This window comes from Rattus rattus, chromosome 11 (genome assembly GCF_011064425.1).
Source record: "Rattus rattus isolate New Zealand chromosome 11, Rrattus_CSIRO_v1, whole genome shotgun sequence".
NCBI lineage: Eukaryota > Metazoa > Chordata > Mammalia > Rodentia > Muridae > Rattus > Rattus rattus.
Window position 1 is genome coordinate 18,059,007 of NC_046164.1, and position 13,497 is coordinate 18,072,503.

The window sequence follows — 13,497 nt, forward strand, 5'->3', positions numbered from 1 at the left end:
AAACAAAAATAAAATACAACAACGAGGATCGGGGTTGCAGATATAAACAATTTAGACAGTGTCTCAGGAGTACTCACAAGCACTCTGTAGACAAGATTCTCATATGTGAAAGTTTCCATATAATAACAACACAAAATGCCAAGCCACCCAGGTAACAGTCACCTAGGCCTTAACTTTACATCTAGACCTTAATATTTTACCCAAGTCTTAACACATCTCAACCAAAATTTACTTATTTCGAAGAAGAAATTTACTCCTTATAATCAAAGATTAAACTTAGTGATAAACTTGCCCTGATAGTGAAGAATGTATGGTTCCCAGGAAGCATCTTGGAGAAAATGTTGAAGATAAAAATTACTCAAAGGCTGGTGTTCTAGGTCAGTGCTGAAGCTATGTCTAGTGAAGCGGGTAGGAGGGGACGATGATAGTCTCCTGGAAACCAAACATCTTAAATTATTGCCAACAGCCCAGGTGCCAATCTTTCTACAAAAAATTACGATAAACTAAACTGTACACGTGGGCTTAAGTGCCTTAGCCCTTTCAAAAGTTACAACGTCCCACTATTCATTAATGGGACCGTATGTGAAGTTTTATGGTTTTGTCTGTGTGTGTGTTTGGAGACAGGTTTCTTCAGTGTTGCCCTGGCTGTCCTGGAACTTGACTTGCCTGCCTGAGTGTCTCATCTAAAGTGCTGGGATTAAAGGTGTGAGCTACCATCTCCTGGCTGAGCTTTTTTTTTTTTTTTAAATAATATAATTTCCCGATGAATGTGGCACTAGTTATTAATAATCACCCGGAAAGAAGCAAGTATCAGACTCGTTTGAGATAAACCAATTATTATTATTATTATTATTTTTTTTTTTTGGTCTTCTCTCCAAAAGCAAGTGTGCAGAGGGCCATAGCTCATGGTAGGCCAAACTCACAGCTTTGGATCAGACTACTAATTTCTGATTTAGCCGTTTGTGCTACCGAGGGTAGCCACTTCTTTGAAAGCTTCGTTTTTTGTTTTTTTTTCATAAATGAGAACAGGGAGTTCCGATCTGAACGCTATTAAGCAGTTATAAAGGCCTTTTTCCCCACACGCCGGGATATGCTTTTCCACACTCTGCTCCTCTCACTCAGTGCCCTAATTCCGACAGCTAAGGAGGTAGGAAAAGGAAGTTCTTCGGTAAAGACCAGGGCTGCTCCGCCACGTGGCCCTCCGATGGCCCTTCGGCCCACATAACCCTCCACAGAGCAGGCGAGCTCCCCTAGGGCCTGATTGAGGAAACGCGGGGACGCAGAGCGCGGGCAGCGACGGGCGGAAGCTGCGGGCTGCCAGCACCCGCGGTTCCCGCCCGCCGGGCGGGGTGAAGGGCGGGGCGAGCACTCGGAAATCCGTCGAGGAGGGCGGGTGGGACCCCGGGAGTGAGACTTCCGGTGGCGCAAAGCGTGTCGGGATCAGCTTGCGGCAAACCTCCTTCCCCGGCCCGTAGAAAGACCACCGTTAGCGCCGCTTCTGCTCTCACAGCCTGCTCTCGGCCAAACGCTCGGTCGCGGCGACTGCCGCTGCGGCTCCCGCCGTTTTCGGCCCCGTCCACTTGGTTCCCAGGCAGCCAGCGTGCGTTCAGCTGCGGCTTCGGCAGACATGTTGTGAGGCGGCGGCGCGGGTGCCTGAAGGATGGTTTGGCCGAGGCGGCTGCAACCGCTGCTAGTGGCGGTGGCCGCGGGGGCTCCGGCTCTGTAGAGCCGACCCTGCTGTGGTGCGTCCGCCCGGTACTGCGGCCGGGCGGGTACTCCTCGGTCTTGCGTGCGCCCCCGTGCCGTTTAGGTTCGGTTAGGCGACAGCGCCAGTCCGTTTGAGGCGACACGCAGGGTGGTTCTTGAGCCCTGGGAGTGGTGTCCCCAGAGCGAGCCCTCAGCCCCCTGACCTCTCTTTCACATCCGCACTAAAATCTCTCACACAGTGGGTGTTCCCTGCCCTCGAGCCCGCTCCTTCCTGGTTTCTGCTGCACTCTGAGCCTCCCGGACCCCGACATCTCTCTCCAGGGACAGCCTGTTGAGAAATCTTCGTGGAGTGGTGGACTAGAGGGAGGACTTTAAAAGTTAGGGCTTGAAAGACAGGAAGGCACGATGGCTTCCTCGTCTGGCAACGACGATGATCTCACTATCCCGAGAGCTGCTATAAATAAGATGATCAAAGAGACTCTCCCTAATGTCAGGGTGGCCAACGATGCCCGAGAGCTCGTAGTGAACTGCTGCACTGAATTCATTCACCTTATATCTTCCGAAGCCAACGAGATTTGTAACAAGTCAGAAAAGAAGACAATCTCACCAGAGCATGTCATTCAAGGTAAGCAATTTGTGTGGGATTTAATTTAAATGAAGGTCCAGGCTAATAGAGTCACTCCTAGTGTCACGGAGCCTTCATTCCACTTCACTAGTAAGTGCAGTTACCTTAAAATACCTATGTAGCATTTTTCGGACATTTTCTTCATCCAGCTAATGCAAGTAAGAAGTACAAACATTAGGGTCAGCAAACATCCACAACATTTAACCAGTACAGTTTCCGATCAGGTCTTTAAGCAACAAGAATTGACTGCCTACAGCTAAACTTGGATAGTAACAACTGAGAAAGGAACCTCAACGTTCTCTCTTGGGAAGTTAAATTTTAGAATTTCAAGCAGGAGTCGAGTCAGAGAGTATATCTCTTCCCCACCTGTGCTGAGGAAAAGATTCATTTTGAACACAGGGGTAGAAAAAGTTCTTTGGCTGTGAACGGAGGTCAGTGGTGTATCATCTACCTAGCATGCACAAGGGCCCTAGGTCCGAGTTTAAAAAAAAGTTATCAACATGAGTATGCTCATTGTTGTAAAGTTAATTGCTTTCCAAAAAGTATAATTTTTGCTTTACAAAACGCTAAGGTGGTGGAACAGTTATCACCAGGTAACTGAGTGCCACATTTTTTCCTTTTTGACTTCCTCCAACTATTGATTGTTCTTTGAAAATTATTTGTAAAGGGTGGCTGGGGCAGGGCGGGGACGACAGTACTTGGGCTTGAACCTAGGGCCTGACACATGCTAGTCAGCATTCTGTTGCTGAGCTGCCCAGCCTGTCCTCCCTCCTGCTGCTCCAATTTGGATGTCTATGCGTTTAAGCTTTTATGGAAAAACGCTTCTAAAGGTTCCCACATTTTCTTTCTGGAAAGGATTTGGAGTTGGGATTTTGTTTTGATGATTACAGGGCAAGGAGACGAAAGTTGCTTTTGGCAAATTTTGGGAAATACTTTCTGTGGCTTTTCATGAACTCTTTTGAGAAAGTTGCATTCAGTTTGGTAAATCACTTCTATTATAAATCTATTGAAAATGAGGACAACTTCTTGATTACTTTTAAGGTTAAAAAGAACAAATTTAATCATATTAGGCAGGTAGTTTGTTGCCATTTTATAAATTTAAAATTTTTACTTTCCTGTTGATAGAGAACATATCTGTTCATATGGAACATAACCATTTTGCAGTCAGTATTGACAAGAAGATCAAGTGTTTAATTTTTGAGCCTTTATCCTGTGCTGATGGTAGATTTAAAGCACACCTTGCTGTGATGAGGGGGGTCTCAAGGCTGAGTACTTAGCATGGCAGAGGTCAATCCCAGTAGTGATGATTGATGTGTGTGTGTGTGTGTATAAATAATCATATCACATGCACATATACTCTGCCATTTCAGCACATAGCAGATAACTAAGAAAGAAGCAATGTTTTTACTTCAGGTTAGGAAAGGCAAGATGCTAACAGGTTCATACTCTGTCACCTAGCCTGGCCTTAAACCTAGAGCCTCTTCCTGCAGTCTCTTGGTCCTGGGATCATGGACATGTAACTACCATTCCTGCTGCTTATTTGATTCTTTGGTGTGTACATGCTGAATGAACTTGGGGCCTTGTGTGTGCTGGGCAAGCAGTGTCCTGCAGAGCTATCTTTCCAGCTGACATACTTGATTCTTAAAACTAGTATTTTTTTTTCTACTTGTTTGGTTTGCTGAGTGGTAAGAAAAATGGAAACCAAGTGTTTTGGAGTTTTTTGGGTTTTGTTTTGTTTTGGGTTTTTTTTTTTTTTTTTTTTTTTTTGAGTTTTTAAGTCTCTTAGAAGATATTTAACAAGTAGCTAACATTTCCTTTGACTTTTTGTGAATGAATAGAAGAACCACCTTTTGTCAAGCATCAACTTTTTAATGAAACTGCAGATTTCTGTAGGACCTGCCTAAACACTTGTTTGTACCACAGAAGTGGTGATTGTTCCAAAAATCTAATAACACAATCTGTCTTGTGGGAGGCTCATTCTTTTCTAGGGTATATTTAGAGTTCCGATCGACATGATGATTGAAGTGCAGCTGTAGAAAGCCGTGTACTAAAGTTCAGCTTTGGAGCATGCTAACCAGTTTAATGCATGACTTAGAAAGTTACACTGAAAGGCTGACTCTTCTCCTTTGTGTGATGACGGCAATCCACCAATGTTAGGATCCACAAATGTACCCTCTTCCTGTAATGTTGCCATTACATATATAGAAGTTATCCATACCTTTGCTTTAGTGTAGCTTCACTGCCATTTCATACTATGTAATCAATCACCTTAAGTTTTGTTTTGAGAGTCTTTCTCCCCCCACCTGCTTTGGTTGATTTTTTTTGAGATAAGATTTCTCTGTGTAGTCCTGACTGTCCTGGAACTCCCATTTCCTCAAGACCAGGATGGCCTTGAACTCAGAGACCAGCCTGTCTGTCTCCCAAGTGCTGGGATTAAAGGGACATGCCACCACCACTGCCCAGTTAAAGAAAAAAAGGTCCGTGTTTGTTTCTTTTGCTTGAAAGAGAGTCTCGTAGTATAGCCCTGGCTGTCCTGGAACTCAGAGATCTGCCTTCCTCTATCTGCCCTGCCCTGCCCCGCCCCTGCCCCTGAGGGCTGGAATTAAAGGTATATGCCACCACACCTAGTTTATTATTTTTCAGGGCCCTATACATGTTAGGCAAGTGCTTTCTATCTGTTTACTACACCCACAGTCCGAGGCTTTTTGTTTTTCTCCTACAACTCCACACTTACTGATGTATTTAGCACTGTGGTGAGAATATAGAAATAAACGATTCTCAGTTCTTAAGTGTTTCCTAGTTTTCTGGGAGTACTGTACCGTGGACGACACGATTGCCAGGGGTCTTCATGCCAAGCCGGTGAGGCAGGAATCTACTTTGACCTATGTCGTCCTGCTGCATTTTAAGTGAAAGATAATCATATTCTACCTCCCACAAATAAGAAACTACAGAAACTAGAGGTTGCTAATTTGCGTGTTGTTTTTAATCCAAAATGTGTTTGTTAGGATGATTCCTTACTCAGATTAATTCAGGTGCTTCTAGGGCTGCTGCTTCTTGGAGTAGTGTGCTTTTCTCAGCCATGCTTTTCTGCCTATAGGCTGACAGAGGACAGTGGAGCAGCCCACCTACAAGATAACCGTTTATGCTTGCTGGAGACTTTAGGGCAGGGATTGTAATGCATCCTGGGCACTTCATATCCATGAAGTAGGAACTGGGGCTTTGCACCAGGTGCTTTTTTTTTTTTTTTTTAATTTTTTCTTGTCTTCTGGAGAAGGATGAAAATCTTTTGCCAGAATATTGTTCTTGCAGGGAGGCGATAACTCCCTGGGAAAAGTTGATCTGTGTAATTTAAACGGGGCTATACAGTGCTTTTTTTTTTTCTTTTGTGAATCTGAAATGCTTAGACTTCTCCTTTATTGAGATAAGTATATATGAATGACCGCACTTTGGTGTAATGGAGGAGAGAAAACCTAACTATTCTTTCATCCTGTCTCTGTAACGTAATGAATATGTGTTTCCTGCTTGCCTTTTTTAAATTGGGACAAACTATGTCAGTAACAAGTGAGTTCCAGATAGTTGCCTTTTTGTATTTAAGACGGTGACAGACTTAATGATGCTTGATTTACTATGAGTGGCATGTGAAAGATTTTTATTCAGACCACGTGTTACTCTCATAGGAAACATAAACTTTCAAAATTAGGGGGAAATGAAGGTCCATGCCTTGAAATGTTCTGTAGGCTTTTGTAGTGCTACTTATTTAAGCGTCTCCCAACTAGCTACAAATAAGTGAGACTCTGACAATCACGGAGGTGACTCCTAAGGTACTGTTCTAACTGCTGGCCTGGCTACCTCCCCAGCAGTGTACTCCAGACACTTGCAGTTCCTCCTCTTTCTTATCCTGATCTCTCCCAAAGAGGACGTACAAAACTGTAATGATAGAAAACATACCCATTTGTATGCTGATAAGGGAATCGAGATCCTATAGAATCCAGATGCCCTGTGGTACTGTGCTTCGCTCCATCTAAATCTTTTTTTTTTTTTTTTTTCATTTTAAAAATTTTCCCTAAGGACTTCATTTTCTTTTATTAAAGTAGATGTTTCTCTGATTTTTTTAAAATTTATTTATTCATATATGTATGAGTCCTTTCATATACACCTTCATGCTAGAGGAGGCCGTGAGCCACCATGTAGTTGCTGGGAATTGAACTCAGGACCTCTGGAAGAGCAGCCAGTGCTCTTAACCGCTGAGCCCTCTCCAGCCCCTCTTTTATTGTTCTTCAATTCCTGCTTCACTGAAGGTCTGTCAGATGTTGTGGGCCAGAGGCTGAAATAGATACTCCAACATTATAGAGAACATTGAGGACTGTCCAGGCAGTCACCCGTCTGTCGCTTCCTTAGTTTTGGAAGCTGCGTTCTTGCGCTTCCTGCATACTTAAGTAATATCTGTTCCTTCTCCAGTCTCTGAAGGGTTGACAACTAGATAGTTACAGTCTCAGAATTAAACTTAAGTTATTTAGCATTTAAAATATGCTCTAGGTTTTAAAATGTTTTTAGGATGGTAATACAAGTTTAAAAATACAAATAGTAAACTCATTAAGAAGGGATAGATGTTAAAATACTTTAAGTTGCCAAATATAAATGGGCTGGACCTTACGAGTGTTAAGTCCTACCTTGTCATCATAGTTGTTGTAATTGTATTGAACTTATATTTGAAAGAAAGAGACTTTTATTGGACTAAAAGGGGACGTCTAGAGAGATCATTTTGTGTATTCTATGGATACCTTACCTGTCAATTAAAAAGCCTGTGGCCTATAGGAGGAAATAGAGGTGGGACATTGGGAGGAGAAGAATTCTGGGAGAGAAGGAGAGGAGGAAGAAACCCTAAAAGAGGTGAGGAGACATATACATGGTACCTAGCTAAATAAGCATAGGTAACGAGCCTCGGGCAAAGTGTGGGTTAAAACACGGGTGATCTTTGTTGTGATCCAGTCAGAACAGAACCTAGCCACGGTATATGTAATGTAATCTGAGTCTTACTTCGGGAGCATAGGGCTGGGAGGCAGAACTGGGGATTAACTCCAACAGGCTTTTACCAGTCTGTAGTCAAGTGTTAAAGAAGTAGATGAATATGGGACTGGAGAGGTTGCTCAGAGGTTAAGAGCATGATGCAGCTCTTGAGGAAGGATTGGGTTCCCACATACCCATTAGGTGCTTCACAGCTGCCTTTCATTCACTCCAGCTCCTGGGGAGTCTGTGCCCTCTCTCATCTAGTCTCTGTGGGTACTACACTCACATGTACAGATCTTTCCCCCAATACCCCACAATTCATACACACACACAAATAAAAAAAAAACTTAAAGAATAATGGTTGATAAAAATATTTTGTCTTAACCATGCAGACAATTGCTAAATAGCTATGAAATATGTAACTTTAGAAAAGAACAGTCTTTATCTCCCAAAGGGAAACTAACCCAAAAAATAAATGTTCCATGTGTGAGAGAAAGCTATATCTTCTTCACCTTTTCATACTTTGATTTCTGTAGCACTAGAAAGTTTGGGCTTTGGCTCTTACATCAGTGAAGTAAAAGAAGTCTTACAAGAATGCAAGACAGTAGCATTAAAAAGAAGAAAGGCCAGTTCTCGTTTGGAAAACCTTGGCATTCCTGAAGAAGAATTATTGAGACAGCAACAGGAATTATTTGCAAAAGTAAGTAATATGTTTTGAATTATTTTCATTAGAAATCTACAAAAATCGGTTTTTATTTTATTTATTTTTTTTAAATCACTTCATAAATCAACACAGAGGATTCTTTCTCCAGCTCATTGCTCATTACAAAGTCAGATATTTGGAACCTGGCGCCAGTTTGACTCTGGTTTATCTAAATGGTTTCAACAAACCAGTTTTTTGAAGAGAATAATTCCAAGTACCTCTTAGATTTAATCTTTTTTTTTCCAGATAGAATGATCATTTGAAAGCATGAAAGCACTTAGACGTCTTTAAGTTTTACAATGATGAGCCGATAAGAAGTACACACACTACTAGATTTTATCATGAGTGGAACACAGAGAAAACCTGGTTAACATTTTCCATGGAGCAAGGTGTTGCTACAAACTGGTTTTGAATTTGCAGTCCTCTGGCCCACCAGGTCCTAAGATAGAAGGGACACACCACCAGGTGTCACTGCATTTGGGCCTTAAGCGTTATTAGGCACAGGATCTAAGTAGCATTTGGTAAGGGGTGGAAAGAATCCTGGTTACATGCGCATACTACTCGCATTGGGAGGCTCCGAGGAGACCTAGCACCTTTGTCCTCTGAGGGCACTACTCCTCACTGCACGTATCTCCTACAGACACGTAAGTGCACATACTATTAAAACAGTAAATAAACAAGAGAAAAGGGTTCTGTGGGGCTCTGAGTCCTGACCATTTGTCAGTCACATTGCCGAGCAATTTTGTATATATTAGCTCACTCAGTCCTCTCAAGAGTCTCTGAGATGGTTGGCGAGATGACTCAGCAGGTGCTTGCTTGCAATTTCTGGAGTTTTCCACTTAATGTTTTGGTTGATTCCAGGTAACAGAAGTCATGAAAAGTGAAACTAGTATGGGGAGACCACTGTACTGTTGCTACCTGAAGTCCTCTTTAGATTCTTCTACCAATAGGGGCTAGTGTTAGCAAATGGGCCTTGCTTCCTTTCTGTATTCCTCTAGTTCCTTTCACCAGTCCAGGGACAGTGACTTATTTACTGTGCCTTTGGAGATGGGGTCTCACTTGGAGCTGAGGTTGTCTGTCTTCCAGTGCTGGGATTGTGAGTGTATCCCATCACACCCAGTGCACAGGACTGTTTCTGTGCTGGCTGTGCCAGTTTGTCCTGTAGTAGCAACAGTATCCAGTCTGCATGTTTCTCTGAGATGGGGTCTCACTTGGAGCTGAGGTTGTCTGTCTTCCAGTGCTGGGATTGTGAGTGTATGCCATCACACCCAGTGCACAGGACTGTTTCTGTGCTAGCTGTGCCAGTTTGTCCTGTAGTAGCAACAGTATCCAGTCTGCATGTTTCTCTGTTCAGAACCAGCCTGAACCTGTACCCTCTCGGGTGTGGGGTCGGACAGGTGGGTTTCCATGCTTTCCTACTTTAGTGAGTACACCTGCTCTTTGGAGTCTGGATTCAGTTCCACCAAGTTCCTTCAAGCAGAAGGTTTAAACGCTCCAGCTTCTTCTTTTGTTTCCAGGTTAGATTAGTTACCTGTTACCAATTTTATATTTGCTTAACAGTCTTGTTACTTGCTTGGCTTGGTTCCCAGAACCCACGTTACTTCTCTCACCTGATTACACCTAAATGTGTACAGGAAGGGGAAAACAACATTTGTTTTATTTGAATTAAGTATACAGTTTAAACAGTAAGTGAAATTTAGGAAATTTTAGGTAGATTTGATAAAAAAAGAAAGACAATGAAAGTGAAAAATATGGCATATATTTGAGAAAGATTTTATGCTCTAGGGTTTTTTGAAGCGTGAGGGTAGAAAATCGTAATAAGAACTCAGAAGAAAATACCAGGGTAGCTGTTGTATTCTTTATGGTATTTTGTCCTAACTGTACTAGAGACTTTTTAAGCCACCAAAATTACATTTATAGGAAAATTACAATTGAAAGAACAGAAAAGAAGAGCCAAAGAGAGACTAATGCTTTTTTTTTTCCTAATCAACTTTGTTTGGGACAATAGTTAGCCCTGGCTGTCCAGCTCCATTTGTAGACCAGGCTGGTCTCAAATTCAGATCTGTCTGCTTCTGTCTTCCAAGTGCTGGGACTAAAGGTTTATATCACCATCACCCAGCTCTGTCATTTTTTTAAAAAAAAAAAAATACTTATTTTTATTTTATGTGTGGTGGGTGTGTGCGGTGTGTGTGTGTGTGTGTTGCTCATGTGCAGCTTATATACCACATGTGTACACTACTTGCTGAGGCCAGAAAGGGGTGTTGGGTCCCTTGGAGATGGAGACAGCAGAGAGGTGTGATCGCCCATGTGGGTGCTAGAGATCAAACCCAGTCCTCTGTTGGAGAACCCACTGCTCTTACCTGCTGAGTCAAACTCTCCAGCCTCTGTTACCCTTTCAGTTTCTTCAGTTGGACTAAAACTATTAAAGTTACCATTTTCTAGATATGTCATAATTACATAGTACTTAAAAAATATCTACATTTAATGAGTAAATCTCTTAGTTGATTTCATTTATATTTAAGTAAAATGTATACACTTGGCTTTTATGTTTTTAATTCTTAGGCTAGACAGCAACAAGCAGAATTGGCCCAACAGGAATGGCTTCAGATGCAGCAAGCAGCTCAGCAGGCCCAGCTGGCTGCCGCCTCAGCCAGTGCATCTAATCAGGCCGGGTCTTCACAGGACGAAGACGACGACGACGACATCTGAACTTCACCCTCCGGGCTTCTGCTTCCTCTGTAAGGAAGCAGTGAAAGAAGTGCATCTTGATGAACTTACCGTTGGTGTTTTAGAGACGTCTGCTGTCAGGCTTCAACTACTGTGCTATACCTGTAAAACTGTCTCTTTGAACTATTGAAAATTTAAGGTTAAGTATCATATTACCTTTGAATTTGTAATGGTGTTTCTGGAATCTTAGACCAGTGTGAACCCTTTATTTGGTCAATAAACAGTGTTACAGAAAACTTCAGGTTTATAAAAATACAGTGAAATTTATAGAAATCTCTTAATCTGTATTTGTATTTTCTCTGCCCTTTTAACTGAACTAAAATTGAGAATTTATATTGAGATGGGGCATGGCGTAATGCAGAATACATTGAATCAGGTTGGTGAAAAAGTTCAGTTCTATATAGTATCTAAATTTTTTGTCTTTTAAAGTGAGTATATATGCAGGCAACAATTATATGCTCAGATAAATATACTTGTTTAGAGGAAATCTCAAATAAGACATTCATTAACTAGGAAGGAAATGTATTCTCTAGTAGTTGTGTAAATTTGGTGAGTTACGTTTTTGATTTTGTTTCTGTTTTGTGTAGCAGTGAAGACTAGTTTATTATAGTATAATTTATCTTGAGCTACACTATGCCATTTCAGAGACTGGCTAATCTTGAAGATTGTCACAGTTCTTACTGTTTCACTCCAGTTGGGTAGTTGTTCATAGCATTAGTTGCTCAGTCCATTTTTTGAGTATGTAGGTGGGACTTAGGAGACAGTCGCTTGGGTTCTGTTGGTTTACCTGAGGTTCCTGGATGTTGAAGCCTGTGCTGGAGGACATAAACAAAAGCTAGTGAGCCTGCTTGCTGGGAAAAGGCCTTAAGTCCTTATTTGACTTGCAGTCTCCTTACTGCTTGGTGTTAGTGTAGCATTCACATTTTCTTGTGAATTTTCTTTTCTTCTAGGAGGCCTCAAGAATCCAATGCTAACTTTTGATATGACATCATTGTCCCCATCATCATAGTTTAGTGATAGCTTTAAAAGTTTTGTGTTTGCTTAAAGAGTGTCATAACTGACCAGCCCTATACAAAGTGTTAACTTGCTTGTTAAAAGGGAGCAGCTTTAATTCGGTTTCAGTGCATAAGATGTAGTAGTGTTTGTGAGAGGGATCTAATGTATTTGGTGAAATGGCATATTACTTATATTTTGGAAAGAGAAAAATGCCACCTAAGATAAGTCATTAAGTTCCCATGTCAGTTGCCAAGCCATTTAAATATCTGTATTCACCAAGCCCCAGAGGAGATTCTAGTTGCTAGGATTTCAATTTCGAGAGCTAAGAAATGTTTATAAGTATTAGATTTCTTAATATTCATATTTTTCAGTTTTAGAAGGGAAATTTATATGCATATTATTATGCATTTATCAGATATTCTTCCCCCTATAACAAAAAGGGTAGCAAAAAGGGTAGTAATTTTGCTGAATGTTTTATGTTGAAGTTATTTCAAGGCATTTCATGGGTCTGCCCATGGTGTGTTTGGAAAACATGGAAGGAACCGTTTCCTTCAGAAAGGTTGAGCACCAAAGGCCGGTGGTTTAGTCTTTGGAAATGAGCTAGTCGCTTTTGGCTTTTCTAATTTGTACTGTAACAGTCTTTTGTTTTGTTTTAAGTATACGTTTCTCAAGTAAACAATTTGGATAATTTTCCATACCTTTTTCTTTCCGATGCAGACTTCAGGTTAATTAATATTTTGCTGCATCTGATAATGTATTATATGTTGGAAGCCTAGTGACTTTTAATTTTGATGTTCTTGTGATTTCATATGCTGTATTCTTCAAGCAATAAAATTCTGATGTGTTTTATAAATTGTTTTTATAGTTAATGATTAAAGGGCAATTTTTGTCTCCATTTTCACTACTTTGGAGAATGTTAAATCCAAAAGGATTGGTTATTTGTATGTAGTGCCCCCTATCTCATTGGTTTATGGCTGCTTTAGAAAGCAGTCTTGCTTGTTTCTGTAATGTCCAGACACAGGAACAAGAAAGCCCATTAAACAGTCTCTTGTCTTAGCATTTGAAACTCAGGTATGTGTTGCTAGAGTTGTTAGGATGGTTTAGTCTTCGAGAAACAGAATCCCTAGTTTTTTAAAAATAAGGTTATTTAGTAAATATTTTCCCATCTCAAATAGATTTTTTTCCCAGCAGATTAAAGGTTGATATACTAAAAGGTCCTTTTTTTCTTTTCGGTTTTTAGAAAGACATGATCTCAATTGCTCAGCAAGCCCAGTGGCCACATAGTAGCAATCTCCTGCAGTAGCCTGCCTTCCAGGTGCTGGTGTCGTGCATCTGTGCCACCGCACATGGCCAAAAGGAGAACTGTTTTAAAACTGTATGCCATGTAGACAGTAGAGGGCAAAGATTAAAGTTTCACAAACTAAACATAGCCCTCAGATAAACGCGCAGGACATTGTAAAAAAATTCAGAGTCCTGTGTCTGTATGAGTGTTTTCCATGTAGGTATGTCTCTGCCCCACATGTGTATTGGTTGTCCAGGAGGACAATGTCGGATTCTGAGAACTGAATTACAGCAGGTGTGGGTGCTGGGAAGCACACCTAGGCCTTCTGGGAGAACAGCCAGTGCACTTAACTGAGGAGCCGTCTCTCCAGCACCAGAACTTTATTTTTTCCTATTTAGCCCAGGGTGAACTTGCACTAACAAGAGAACTGGTCTGCATCTGCCTTAACAA

The 13,497-nt window shown here is 41.5% G+C and overlaps 1 protein-coding gene across 1 annotated transcript; it reads left to right on the forward strand.

Annotated features, from left to right (window-relative positions):
- Positions 1-1,427: 1,427 nt before the first annotated feature.
- Positions 1,428-12,618, forward strand: Dr1 (down-regulator of transcription 1). Its single transcript, XM_032916313.1, has 3 exons — positions 1,428-2,332; positions 7,876-8,039; positions 10,605-12,618. The coding sequence occupies exons 1-3, from the start codon at positions 2,113-2,115 to the stop codon at positions 10,749-10,751; spliced, it is 531 nt and encodes a 176-aa protein (XP_032772204.1). The 5' UTR covers positions 1,428-2,112; the 3' UTR covers positions 10,752-12,618.
- Positions 12,619-13,497: the final 879 nt, after the last annotated feature.